Source organism: Wolffia australiana, chromosome 10, assembly GCF_029677425.1.
Source record: "Wolffia australiana isolate 7733 chromosome 10, ASM2967742v1".
NCBI lineage: Eukaryota > Viridiplantae > Streptophyta > Magnoliopsida > Alismatales > Araceae > Wolffia > Wolffia australiana.
This window is the reverse complement of record NC_135844.1, coordinates 7,062,501-7,076,873: the sequence shown is the minus strand read 5'-3', so window position 1 is coordinate 7,076,873 and position 14,373 is coordinate 7,062,501. Positions and strand designations below refer to the sequence as shown.

Here is a 14,373-nt window from a genome sequence, read left to right as displayed (position 1 = left end):
GGTAGTGAATGTGTGATGAGATTAGATAATAATATGATATGCTAATGAGGATTTTATTAATTTGGGATTAAGATGGACGAGAAAGGAGAGCAAGACAGGATCGTAACAGGCGCAGTAGGTGGCATAAACGCGAGTGGATATAGTGATAAAGATGGCAAGAATGAGGTAGACCGTGGGTAGAAATGAGAGACATAGTGATATGTGTTGGTTGAATAGGAAGGAGAGAGATGTGTGACCAGATCGTTACGATTTAAAGAGCAGGTGAAATGAAGGTTAAGGTGAGGATGGGTAGGGGACGATGACGGAATAGATTGAGGATGGTAATGGATGAGGGTGATAGATGGTGAAGATGGATAAACTAAGTGTGTTGGAAACGATTCAATGTAAGGCGAAATGCTAACCTTAGATCTTTATACTCCACCAGGATCACAGAGTCGTCCTGCTGCAAAATCAACCTCCCCACTTCTCTATTGAACCTTCCTTAGCACTTGAGACACCAAGGAACACTTGATAGACATTCAAAACTTCACTTTCTTTCAATGAACCTCACTAGGAGGAAGTGAGCTTAAAGATTTTTTTACAAAGATTGGGGGCTCAATTTATAGATCTCATCATATGGATGGATAGAGGATGAAAACATGAAGTTGCCCTTAAGATTTTAGGTCAATCCAAATTTTGGATCGTCAGATATCAAGCCTGGAAGTTGGATGATTTCTAGCCGTTGATTTAATTTGAATATTTCTCTCTCATCGTCCTCGTTTACGCCATCACGTCATTCAATTAGGGTTTTATCTCTTCTAGGAATTAAATGCAATGATTGGCTGAGATTCCTCCTTGTCTTCAGCGATCGACGGCTCTCATCGCGCAACGTGTGGCCCTGGAAAAAAAACAAAAGGAATAATGATAGTTTATTATTTTAAAATATATTGTTTAATAGTTTTGTGTCGCAACTGATGTGGCGCCACGTCAGCGCGCATCACGTTAGTGATTTCTCCTTCTAAATCAATAGTAATGTGACATGTATGCACCATGTGTAGATGTATGCCCCACGTGTACACGTGGCACTCTATGGTGCTGCCACATCAGCCTGTCGTCATTGTTGATTATTCCAAGGAGAGAGAAAGGAGAGAGAAATATTAATATTTTAATAATCTCTTTCTCAGGCCACGAAATTCATTTATTGCTAAAAATAGCTATTTTTTCTGATTGGTCCACATCACATGCGCCAGGAAAAGTATAAAAACCCAAAATATATCCTAAACTTCATATTTAATAATATATATATATATATACTTAGAAAATTCATATATTTCCAAATGTAATGACTAAAAATTCCTACAAAATCATATTCTGCCTCAAAAAGTTGTTTTCGAACAGAATATAGTGTCAAAAAATCTCCAAAAATACATAAACATATAGAAATTTCATAATATTATTCTAAAAATGAAGGTAATTATTTTAAGCTTGATAATATGCATATATGATTAATTCAATGCAAATAAACATGTAAATATTGTCATATTAAGCTACTAAAAATGCATGTTAACAATGACGTAGGGTAAAGTTAATTGGCAAACCCTAATCAATTATCATAGTTATTATTGATGTATTATGAAATCCTCGAAGAACTTCCATTTTATTATTCCATTTTATTGGTTAAGGCCTTCATCATATCATCTTGCTTGAGTTGTCTACTATTATACCTAGGGTGAATGATTCCATCTTAGTCGCTAATAATCTTCAAGAACTTCTTGATACACCCAAAGTAGGAATATTTAGAATTCTATGATTAGGAACTCCTGAATCCTAATCAAGGTACAACCTTTTGGGTTCCAAAGGCCTTTATATGGACGAAGAAATCAAACTGATCTGCAGCTTACAACTTATTAAATAAGGCTTCCCCTACTGGACATGTCTAAGTGGGCTTCAGCCCACCTTCTCTCTCTCTCTTTTTCTCTTTCTTTCTTTTCTGTTATAAGGGCACGTAGTCACATCAAGCCCTAACACCTGTTTTCTTTTTCTCTCTTGATCTTCCCTTCTCTCTCGACCCTTCTCTCTCGATTGGGATTCTGCTTCTCTTTGCAACATGGTATCAGAGCAATAGCACTGCCTCCTCTGTCGTCATCTCTCTGGCGATCTTTGCATGCATTCCTTGGCGTCATCTCCTTGGCGACCTTCATGCACGTTCCTTGGAATCATCTCCTCTAGCGTCATATTTCACGTGTGTTCCTCGGCGGCATCTCCTCTGTTGTCATCTTTCCGGCGATCTTCACGTGTACTCCTCGTCGTCATCTTTTTCGACGTCCTCTCCCAGAAATCTCCGCGCCAGATTTCTCTATACCGGTGACCCCTAGGCGACATCTTCATTCCAGCAATTTTGCAACCATTGTCTCAACGGTTGTGGCATCAACAATCTCCTCCAGGCGCGCTCTGGTGATCTCCAGCCGGAGTTCTTCTCTCTGGCTACTTCTCCAACGGAATTCTCCAATACTATTGGGATTCTCCAATAATATCTGCGCCGGAATTCTCTGCTATGTGCGCCAGAATTCTCAAATACTATCTCCGGTGATCTCAGCGCCAAAATTCTGGTTCCCCATTCTGGCCTCAGAATTCTCTCTTCCGGTGATCTATGCTCCTGTGTTCTCCATTCCGGCACACTCGTGTCCTCTACGACTGCTTCATTCAGGAGACGTCATCCTCAACGTGGTGTACTTCTGATCACTTATCGCTGCCAGGGACTATTCTGGTATGGATAGCATGAGTGAATCAAATCCCCTTCCAGGGACTATGACTCCACTCGAACTAGCTGCCACGAGACACCCAATAACGACAGCTTACCCGGCCAACGTTCATCTTCAATGAGAAGAACTATGGGTCGTGGGCATCAGGATTCCAGCATTTATTGACGTCCCACAACCTGAGTCATCATCTGACCATGGTGTCACCCAGTTCAGTGTCACCAGAATATTCTACGTGAAATTCATTGGATTCGGCTATTTTATCATGGATGCTTCAGAGTGTTGAGCAACTGATTTTGGAACCTCTTGCTCGAATCAAGCCTGCTAAACTACTCTAGGCAACACTAGAAAATATGTACACAAATCAAAGTATCTTCGGGTGCATGGTTGAGATCTTTGAAGCATTATTATCATGGAAGCAGGGTGACTCGACACTCCAGGATCACTTCGGATGCCTTCATATGATAATCCAAGAGTTGGTTGTATATCAACCTCTCACGACCGACATTGCTACACTGGAAAGTTATCGCCAGGAGTTAATCGCCGTTGTGTATCTTGGCGGATTACATTCGTCAATCTCTTCATAGATCAGGGGGACCCTTCTCTCCATGGAGCGTGTTCACGATATCACCCAAATCTTCTCAGCTGCACTTCGAGTGTCCACCGGAGCATCACATGCCTTGCAAAGGACTTCTCCTGCTCCATCTGCACTAATAGTATCGTGGATGAACAATAGTCGACCACCTCATGGTAAGGGACGCAACTCCTTTCAACCATGTATCTATTGTGGCAAGCAGAATCATCCATCCAACAAGTGTTGGAAGCAATTTGGGATACCTCAATCTGCCCCGGCAGCTGTGGAGACCATTGGCCCGATCGTTCTAGTTGCACCGCCACCATCATGCCTTCCTTCACTCACTTTCCACGTGACTCTCACACTAGGTGAGATGGAGGCAGTACGACTTTATCGAGGATTCTCCAGATCCTCACCATCCTTGGAAACGTCTACCCCATCCACTTTAGGTACACACACCCTCCTCGCGCTTTCGTCTTCATCATGGATTATTGACTCAGGGGCTTCCAAACACATGACCAGTACCTCCTCTATCTTTTCCTCATATACTCCCACACCTTTCTCATCTCCTTCTGTCACATTGCTAACGATCAGACTTGTATGGTCCAAGGTCATGGTGACGCCACTACCTCATCTCACCTACCCCTCACCCAAGTACTCCGGTCCGAGGGCTTCTTTATCAGAGACATCGCCACCTACACATCGAAGCTTATTCAGATGCATCATATGCAGCTGACCCAAGGGATCGCAAATCCACTACTGGTTATTGTACTTATGTCGGCAGTAATCTGGTTACGTGGCGGTCCAGGAAGTAGAAGGTGGTTGCATGCTCCAGGTGGAGTCTGAGTATCGTGCCATGGCCTCCACAGCACGAGAAATGGTATGGCTTCAGGTACTGTCAAAGGAGCTTGGTATAGAGGCTCCCACACCTATGCCAATGTATTGCGACAATCAAGCTGCTATCTTCATTGCTAATAATGAAGTGTTTCATGAGTTATCCAAGCACATTGAGGGAGATTGACATTATGTTCGTGACAAAGTAATGGCAGGGACCATATCAATTCCATTTATAGCATCTTCCTAGCAACTTGCAGATGTCTTCGCCAAGAGCTTGTCGAGTATCTCCTATGACGGGATTAGCACCAAGCAGGGCATGTTCAATGTATATGCTCCAGCTTGCGGGGAAATGTTAAATTAGGTTTCCCCTACTGGGCTTGTCTAAGTGGGCTTCAGCCCACCTTCTCTCTCTCTCTTTCTCTTTCTTTCTTTTCTGTTATAAGGGCATGTAGTCACATCGAGCCCTAACGCTGGTTTTCTTTTTCTCTCTCGATCTTCCCTTCTCTCTCGACCCTTCTCTTTCGATTGGGATTCTGCTTCTCTTTGCAACAAGACTTAACAAAATCAAACGACATCAACAAAAGATTGAAACGAAGATCATGTGCATGGATTGCATTGGTGATTTCTCATATCCTTGAGCAAGACAAGTCGAGCTACTATAGTAACCTATAGACGTATCCACGTGATCTTCAACATATCGAATCTCCTCCTTCACCCTTGCAAACTCTTATCACCCTATTTTCTCGTCATAACGATGTCCCGATCCCGTCAGGAGTGGAGAGGAGTTGTGGGAGAAGGGAGAAGAAGGGAAGGCCCTTGAATAATTATGGATTAAGTGAAGTTCATTCGGGGTCTTCCCCTATTTATACTAAGCATGTATTTTTCATAAAATTCCCAAAATTGAAGTATATCTTCCAACGTCCAAAGACAGATTACGTGTGACCCTCTAAGCCCATGTATTAGTCTAGTTAACAACTCTAACGACCCAATAACCTTTATTTGCCTTCAAAATTAATTAATTATATCATCATATAGATTAGTTAATGTCTGATTAATTTAACCCAATTGATATGTTGAGTCTCTAACACATGGGGTACCAAACTACACCTCTTGCTCTAGAAGATATAAATAAGTGTGTATCGACTCACTCATGGAACTTGTTCATCATCGGTTACCGCATATGTGTAGTCCTTTGTCCACTTATCGCTCCTAGGATGACTTAGGGTATGGTCAACTATCAAACCATAATCGTTCATCTGAGTAAGTACTGATCCATTCAGAAATCATCAGAGAACGTTTCTTTGATATTTCACTACCTTAGCTAAGGACTTCATAGTATCGTCTTCCTTGAGTTGTCACCTCTTATAGTGAGGGTGTACTATCCCATCTTGATCACTCAATCATCTTCATGAACTTCATGCACCTGAACTAAGACGATTTAGAATCTCATAATTAGGGACTCGTAGGTCATAGTCAAAGTACAATTGTTCGTCCACAATATGTCTTTGGTGTCTTAGGTCTAAGGACTACTTACACAACCGTCATATGAATCAACCTGATTGACACTTCAGTGTAATACCATTTAGGGATTCGTGCAGATCAATTCAGTGAACTCTTTCCACTAAAAAGTACCCACTATATATTCTTAATGTATCCACACTAATAGCTATGGCAACGGCCATACTCATCATATGAGTGAGACTAGATAGTCTTATTGCAATTTGATAATTTGATGTCCTTCTCGAGTATTCTTCGAATAGGAATATTTAGAAAATAGGGTTAAAGACTAGTGATCTCCGTATTATGATCTCCTCATAATTTACCTATTCTGATTATGTATTCATGGACTTTATCATAAGCGTCACACATGCACTGTAATGAATATATTCTATCAATGAACATAGAATGAGAAATGGAATGTGTGATTGGCTTGCCGGCCACATATATTTCCATCACAGCTATCCATCCACAAGATATCTTTGGTGTCTCGGACTAATTACCCCTTGCATAATCATAACATGAATTAACCTATTAGACAGTTCAGTAAAATACCATTCAAGGATTTATAGATATCAATTCAGTGAACTCTTTCTACTAAAGAGCACTCACTTTATATCCTTAGTGTCTCCACACTAATGGCTACATGATTGACCATACTTATCACACGAGTGAGACTATATAATGCTATTTGACCTATATACTTTGATGTACTTCTCGAGTATACTTTAGATAAGAATATTTCAAACACATTCTTAAAGATGATCATGAGGTTGCATTAAAATAGATTAGCAGAACCTTAAGAAAAACATGATGATAAACTACATTGAAATGTTATAGATGTGCAATTTTTTTAGAAAATGATGAAGACAATGATAATCATAAACTAGAATAGATTAGCAAAATGTTAAGAAGACGGTGATGACTCGTTAAATGAAACAATAAGTAGAATTCTAACATGTTGATTTGAGACACCAATTAAAATTTGAGGAGATGGTGACACTCGTGTTGAAGTGAAACAGATCGTTGACATTTGTAAAGGACGTGAAGTCAAAATGAAATAAATCATTGTTGGGGAATCCTTTTTATTTAACTTATTCATGATTGTGCTGTCCTTTGTCGCCCCTCACTAAACATAACAGTCTCATATAGGGAACGGCACATCCGGGACGTGACACCCTAGACGTGATGGGATGGATGACGATGCGTGATGAACGGTGACGTGACGAAATGTTCATCACGTCACCGTCTCGTCACGCTTCCAAGGATTTTGAAAATTTCTGTCACGTACCCGTCACGCGTCCCTTGTTCCTCGTTCCGTCACGTCACCATCACCGTGATGCCGTCACCGTCACTGGTGACAGAAATAATGTTATTTATTTTACTATGTTAATAAACATAGTAATCTAACTTCTACTTCTCTGCATCGAAGTCCCCTTACGTCAGACTTTTGTAGTCGAGGTTGAAGTAAAGTCAGAAGTCGAAGTCGAAAGCCCGTCAATGTCAAACTCGAATTCGGAACTTCGACCGTCGAAGATCACGTTGATCTTCTCTAGCAAGTTGCAATTCGTGAAGGAGAAGTGGAGAACTGTGGAACTTTTCCTTCCACGTGGATCTTCTTCTTCGCTCTCTCGCAGTGAGTTGTGCAAATTTTTTTGTTTTTCCATGCTATTTCTGATCTTCTTCCTTCACGTTTATCGTATTCCATGCCATATCCGATCATACGCTTCAGTCTTCAGTAAAGAAACGATCATTGCTCTCTGATTTCCTTCTCTGACATCCCTATTTCTCATTTTCCCCATCTCAAATTCTCATCCTCCCTATTTCCCGATCCTTCTCTGATATCCCTATTTCTCTATCCCCAATTCCCCATATCTTCAATTCTCTATCTTTCTATTTATCCATCCCTCTCTTATCTCCTTATCTGTCTATCCCCGTATCTCCAATTCTCTATCTTTCAATTTCTCCATCCCTCTCTGATATCCCTATTTCTCTATCTTTTTATTTCTGGATCCCTTTGTGATCTCTCTATTTTTATTTCTCTCTATCTCCAATTCTCTATCTTTATATTTCTCCATCCCTCTCTCATATCCCAATTTCTCTTTCTCCCTTCTCAAATTCTCATTCTCCTTATTTCTCCATCCTTCTCTGATCTTCCTATCTCTCAATCCCCAATTCCCCATAACTCCAATTATCTATCTTTCTTTCTCCCTATCTCCAATTCTCTATCTTTCTATCTCCCTATCTCCAATTCTCTATCTTTCTATTTCTCGATTTCTTCAGTTCAAAGAAATTTATTGTATTTCTCGATTTCTTGATTTCTATTTCTCGTATCTTAATTTTCAAATAAATTGCAACTGTATTGTTGGTATGGTGCCCTGTCATCTTTTAAAGTTGATACTACCTAAGTACTCATGCTTCTTCTTTCTGTATATGTGTATAGTGCATAAAAGTGTTGTCTGATCTATTGATAGCCATTTCAAAAGACGAGAGGCAGGAAGCCAGGATCAAGACACAACAAGAATCTACTCGTCTTGGCAATGTAGGGGTTGTCAGGTAACTGTCTATACACAAGTTATTTGGCTTCTTGTTTTTATGTACTTTTATCTGATTAAATTGAGCGTTAAAAATTGTTTTGTTTTTAATGGCATCTGTTCCAATTTGGCTTCAGAAAGTTGTTTTGTTCTTAGTGGCTTGTGTTCCAATTTGGTTCTACGGGATTAATTTTTTTTTTTAATGGCTTCTGTTCCATTTGGGATGAACGAATTTTGCTTTTTGGTTCCTATTTGCTTGTGTTGCACTTTCGATCATGGAAACAGATTTTTTCTTAATGATGGTTTCCATTTTGGATTAAGCGGTGTAATTTTTTGGTTCTTAATTACTTTGTCCCATTTTTAGTGAACAAAATGAAAGTCATTTGGTGAGTAATGGCTTGAGATTGCCTATTGGATGAATGTGTCTGACTATTTGGTTCCTAATTGCTTATTGGACGTTGGATCTTCTCTTGTAGGATGGCAAGCGTTCAGCCGTACCTTCTACCCTACAAACCCATTGTCAAAACTTCCCCTCGTTGAGTGTGGCCTTCAAATTCTCGCGCTCTCTCTTAATCTCTCCGCTGTTTGGGAGAGACGGAGAGCACTAGAAGAGAAAACTACTGCCCCAATGCTGCAAAAGTCCCCCAGGAATCTCTATGGATGAAGGTGCATTTACTGGCTCTTGAATTTTTTAGCGGCCCAGCTGCACACATTTAAACATTGCAACGGTTTGCAAGCTTGGTGGACATTTTTTTATTTTTTGTTAGAGAGTAAATCTTCATTTTGCTTTGTCAACGCAAGCATTTATTGTTTTTATCCCACATTCTTCTTGATTGAGAAAATTTTGGCATTTCCTCCATCAATATATTAATTTATTATATTATTATATTGATGAAAGTCATTTTTAGTGAACAAAATGAAAGTCATTTGGTGAGTCACTAAATCCTTAATTTATTATATTATTATATTATTATATTCATAATTTTCATTATTAAAATGTTATTATGAATCATATATCCCTAAACTAATTATTCAATTGTATTTAAAAATGCATCACTATATCCTTACTTTCTCCGTCAAGAATTCAATTACTAAATTAGTTTCTTGCATTTCCCGCCAGCAAATTAATTACTGAAACGTATTTAAAAAAACATATAAATTTATTACCTTTTCTGTCAATAAATTAATTATTACATTCATAATTACACATTCATAAAAATAATTATTAAATTGTTTTCATGAAAAACCTCACTAAATATTTAATTTTTCAATCAAGAACTTAATTATTAAATTATTTATATTCCCAATTTTGCGTCAATAATTTGATTATCACAACATATTAAACCATAAGTCACGAAATCCTTCATTTTTTCATCAATATATTAATTTATTAAATTAATATATTCATAATTTTAATTATTAAAATGTAATTATGAACTTTTAATCCATAAACAAATTGTTCAATTCTATTAAATAATGCATCACTAAATCCTTAATTTCCTCGTCAATAAATTAATTAATAAAAATTTTGTACACATTTCCCGATAACAAATTAAATATTGAATGTATTTAATAAAAACAATAAAATTCTTACCTTTTCTGTCAATAAATTCAATATTAAAATGCATTAAAAATCTGTCACGGCCGTCATCCGTGACTGACATTTCGTCACGTCATGCGTCCGGGGTATCCCGTCACCGTCACGTCACCGTCACCGTCACATACATCCCGTCACGCGTCATTGTCATCGTCACAACCCTTCCATTCCGTCACCGTCACCATCACCATCACATCATCCATCATGTTTCCATCACGGTGGCGTGTGATGTAACGGATGACGTTTGCCGTTCCCGAGTCTCGTACCTCTGTCGCCCTCCCCCCTACCGTTTATGTCATGTTATTGCTAAAAACTGAGAGTTGGGAGATATATCGAGACATAAAAAAATGAGGTATGAAAACATGCAAATTTAAAAAATGAGGTATTTGCCTAGATAACTGATCTCAATAGGATAACGAATGTAAAATCAGTGTTATCTATTATTGCATCACGGTCTCGGATAATGGTTAAAGTTAACAGGTTCGGAAATTGCGAACAAAAGTCAAACAAAACTATTACCGATATCAATATCCTACCCTTAATTTACTCCGATTCAAAATGGAAAAAAACCTTTGTCAGATCTTGTTTTGGGAACTTGTATGAATGTATCCTAAAATGCAGTGGCGTTATATTTTGTCTTTCTTCCTTTCTACATTTCTATTTATTCATATATGTGTTTATCTTTCTTCCTACCTTTCCTATATGGCTATATTTCTATCTATTGATTTTATACGTCGATACATCTATCAACCTCTTTAACTATACGTCATCACAATTTCTATGACCTTCTATCAACCGATTTTTTCTTTAGATAAAACAAATAATACACGCTCTATTTTACACTGGTACATGAATGCATGGATAGATGTATTGATCGATAAACAGAAGGGATTAGACATTCTACACAAGTGTGATAACACATCAACATAAAACACACACATGCATTACATTAACTATGCTAGCAGCCCGCGACATTAACACCGCATTGAATCCTCTTGTGATTTTAAGTAGATGAAAATGGATGTTGAAGTTGACTACTGTAGATCTGGGACATTAAATCGCCTCTGTCCAAGTAAATGTGATGGCGACGTCTTTTCTTTCATAAGTCATACGTTTCAACAAATGCCGGCACCCTTTGTAGTTGCTAAACTCTTCTCTTTTTGTGAAATAACATTCCGGTAGTCTCTGCAGATCGAAGAGGGCTGACTATTCGCACTTCATTCCATTTCGCACACGTTCTCTCTCTCTCTCTCTCTCTCTCTCTCTCTCTCTCTCTCTCTCTCTCTCTCTCTCTCTCTCTCTCTCCTACCTCTCTACCAGGCTACTCTCTACCTATTAGACAGTGTCCCTATTTCCCTGTATATCTCTCTATACTTCTCCCAATCTCTCTCTGTATCTATTCGTCTATAAACCTTTGTCTATCTCTATATCTATCTATCATTCTATACATGTACCTTTATGTATATCTGTATATACATCTCATTATCGTTCTATTTATCAATCTATCTATCTAAATCTATCTTTCTGTGTATTTCTATCTATCTATCGATTATCTATATTTCTATCCTCGTATCACTGTATCTATCTATCTATTCAACCAACTTACTTATTGCCTACCGACTTACGTACCTACCCATTTATCTTTTCTTTTTTAAACTATAAATTCATTGATTTCTGCAGAAATATACATTCAAATTCTGTGCGGTGAATCGAACCCACGAAAATTCTTGATAACCCCTCCTCTGAAGAACATGGACAGGAGTGATGAGAATAACCCCACCTCATAAGCCTGCGGTCCCATCTCTGAAAATATAAGACGAGAACCTTCCCTCTCAAGAGAATGCAGACCATCAACTGGACAACTACCACGCCGAACAAGTCCTGCAGGCGTTGAATGAGGGCGTCTGCCAGAAGTGAATAAAGACGCGAAATCATGAAAGCAAATAAACCCAGCCGTCAGATCTTCCCCCCTTCTTGTCTAGGCCTGCCTGCAGTAAGTACAAAACAGACTCATCTCCTGTTCCTTATACTCATAAGAATTAAGTTTTGGATTAGTTTCTTGTAAGGACAGTTGTATACTTGATTACATGTAATGAGTACCAATTTGACGTGTCTTCAATCATGGGATTAAGACACTGAAGTGCTTGGTTTATTTCTGTACAGAGATTGTCCGTTTCATTTATATGACTTGGTCTCTGACATTCAAATAAACCCATTAAATTGGGACTCAAGTGATAGCTTTGTTTTATGCGACGGACTCAAGAGCTTTGCTATATAAAATGGTTTAAGTCCTTGAGACGCACACACACGTTGAAGCTTACTCTCTTCGCTGTAGCTTTAGGAGAGAGCGTCAAGGTAAGTTTTACGTTAATTATTTCAAGAATTTCATCGTTAACAATTGGCGCAAGACTCACATTTTAAATTCTTCATCAAGCCCACGGAAAATTCTTGGCGGCCATGGGAACAAGGCAGCAGTTCATCAGAGGCGTGCTTCTTCTGATCATTCTAGTTCCTCAAAGTTCGGTCCAAATTTCATCAACCGTGCCTGCGATCATCTTGTTTGGGGATTCAACGGTGGATCCGGGGAACAACAATGCAATTCCGACGCTGCTGAAGAGCAACTTCGATCCATATGGCAGGGATTTCTATGGAGGGAAGCCCACGGGGAGGTTCTGTAATGGCAGATTGGCCACGGACTTCATTTCCGAGGCGTTGGGCTTGCCGCCTACTGTGCCGGCTTATCTTGATCCTGACTATGGTATCCGGGAGTTCGCCGCTGGCGTCTCCTTCGCTTCTGCTGGAACTGGGCTTGATAACGCTACCTCGGATATTCTTGTGAGTGCCGTGGGGCTTGCACGAATATCTTTGAAGTTTGTTTATTTTTTGGCTCTTTGTTCGCCTTCTGAGTTCTGACCGACCCACCTCGCCTTTGACTATGTTCTCAAAACGCAAAAAAATTGGCTGGAATTTACCCGTTAAAACCCGCTTCGCTTTCTACTATGTTCTTAAAACCCATAAAACTTGATAACCTCGTGAGTTTTACAAAATCATAAATTTTGTTTTATTTTTTCGTTTTCTGCGTTACCCACCGCGCCTTATCCTTTCTTTTTAGAAATAAAACCATCAAATTTGTTTACCTCCTGAGATTCGTAAAGTTTGATCACCTCCACGATTCGGTTCCACAGCGTCTAGAGTGTTAAGAAACCGTTGCTCTCTTATCAGCGGAATCTTCACATCTGTCTCTTGAAACTGGTGTATCGTTATTTCCTTAACATAGAGGAATATCCGTCTAGTTTTTGCTTTTTTCCGTTATTTCCATGTTTTCTGCCCGACCCACTTCTACTTCTCCTCTGTTCTAAAAAACCCATAAAATTTCGTCCAACTCGTGAGATTCGCAAAACCCATGAAGTTTGATCACCGCCTAGTTTATGGCTTGGGTATTTCTTCGTTCTCTGCCGACGCAAAACACATAAAATTCACCAGAACATCCACCTAAGCTTAGGGCTTTCTCCGTTACTTCTTCGTTTTCTGTCTGACCCACTTCGCATTCTCCTCTGATCTAAAAAACCCATAAAATTCAACGGAATATGCCTGACCCACTTCACAGTCTCCTCTGCCTGACCCACTTCGTTTTCTGCCGACGCACATCGCCTTCTCCTCTGATCTCAAACCCATAAAATAGATCAGCATATCCGCCAAGTTTATGGCTTTTTCTGTTATTTCTTCGTTTTCTGCCCGACCCATCTCACCTTCTCCTCCGTTCTCAAAACCCATAAACTTTGACTACCTCACACGGTTCTCTTCCGGGGCTTTAGGGTTCTTCCCTTTTCCTCTTGCTCATCTTTTTTCCTAAACTTATCCTGGACTTACCTCTCAAGCTCAAGACTAACCCTACTAGGCTTATTTCTTTCGAAATGAATCTGTGAATTCCATGTTCCTTCGTTCTCACCCAGTGATCGAGATTCTTTCCTTAATAATTTTCTGCAATTCCAGGCTGTAATTCCCTTGTGGGAGGAGGTGGCCTATTTCAAGGAATACATCCAGAGGCTGAAACGGTACATGGGCAAGGCCAAAGCACAGAGGAGGCTAAGAGAAGCTATCTACATCGTCAGCATCGGCACTAACGATTTACTCGCTAATTATTACACGCCTGGAATCCACAGCCGGTCACCGCAGTTCACTATCGACCAGTATCAAGCCTTTCTCATCAGCATTGCCGACAGCTTTATTACAGAGATTTATCGCTTGGGAGCTCGGAAAATATCATTTTCTAGCCTTTCTCTGATTGGCTGCTTGCCCATGCAGAGAACTATTAACGCAGCCAACGGAGGCTGTTTTGAAGAGCGCAATAATGTAGCCAGAGAGTTTAACTTGAAGTTATATCAGTTAGCCGGTAGTTTAAGGGCAAGGCTACCTGGGATTAAGCTTGTCATCTCCGATTTATACGACTATGTTCAGGATATTTTATTCAATCCTTCAAAATATGGTAAGTCCAGGATATACTATTTATTAGTTAGGTTTAAGTACATGTGTGTATATCTCTTTGCATCCACCCAGCTGTGCATGTTTTATATTCTCTGGTTTCATATATCTATC

The 14,373-nt window shown here is 39.4% G+C and overlaps 1 protein-coding gene across 1 annotated transcript in view; it reads left to right on the top strand.

Moving 5' to 3' along the window:
• The first annotated feature begins 11,626 nt into the window (after positions 1 to 11,626).
• Positions 11,627 to 14,373, top strand: part of LOC144708868 (GDSL esterase/lipase At4g26790-like) — a 3,633-nt gene continuing 886 nt past the window's right edge. Inside the window, exons 1-4 of the mRNA XM_078582315.1 lie at positions 11,627 to 11,770; positions 11,941 to 12,132; positions 12,212 to 12,612; positions 13,771 to 14,263. Of these exons, the coding sequence (XP_078438441.1) occupies positions 12,235 to 12,612; positions 13,771 to 14,263 (871 nt within the window). The 5' untranslated portion in view covers positions 11,627 to 11,770; positions 11,941 to 12,132; positions 12,212 to 12,234. The remainder of the gene's footprint in view (positions 11,771 to 11,940; positions 12,133 to 12,211; positions 12,613 to 13,770; positions 14,264 to 14,373) is intronic.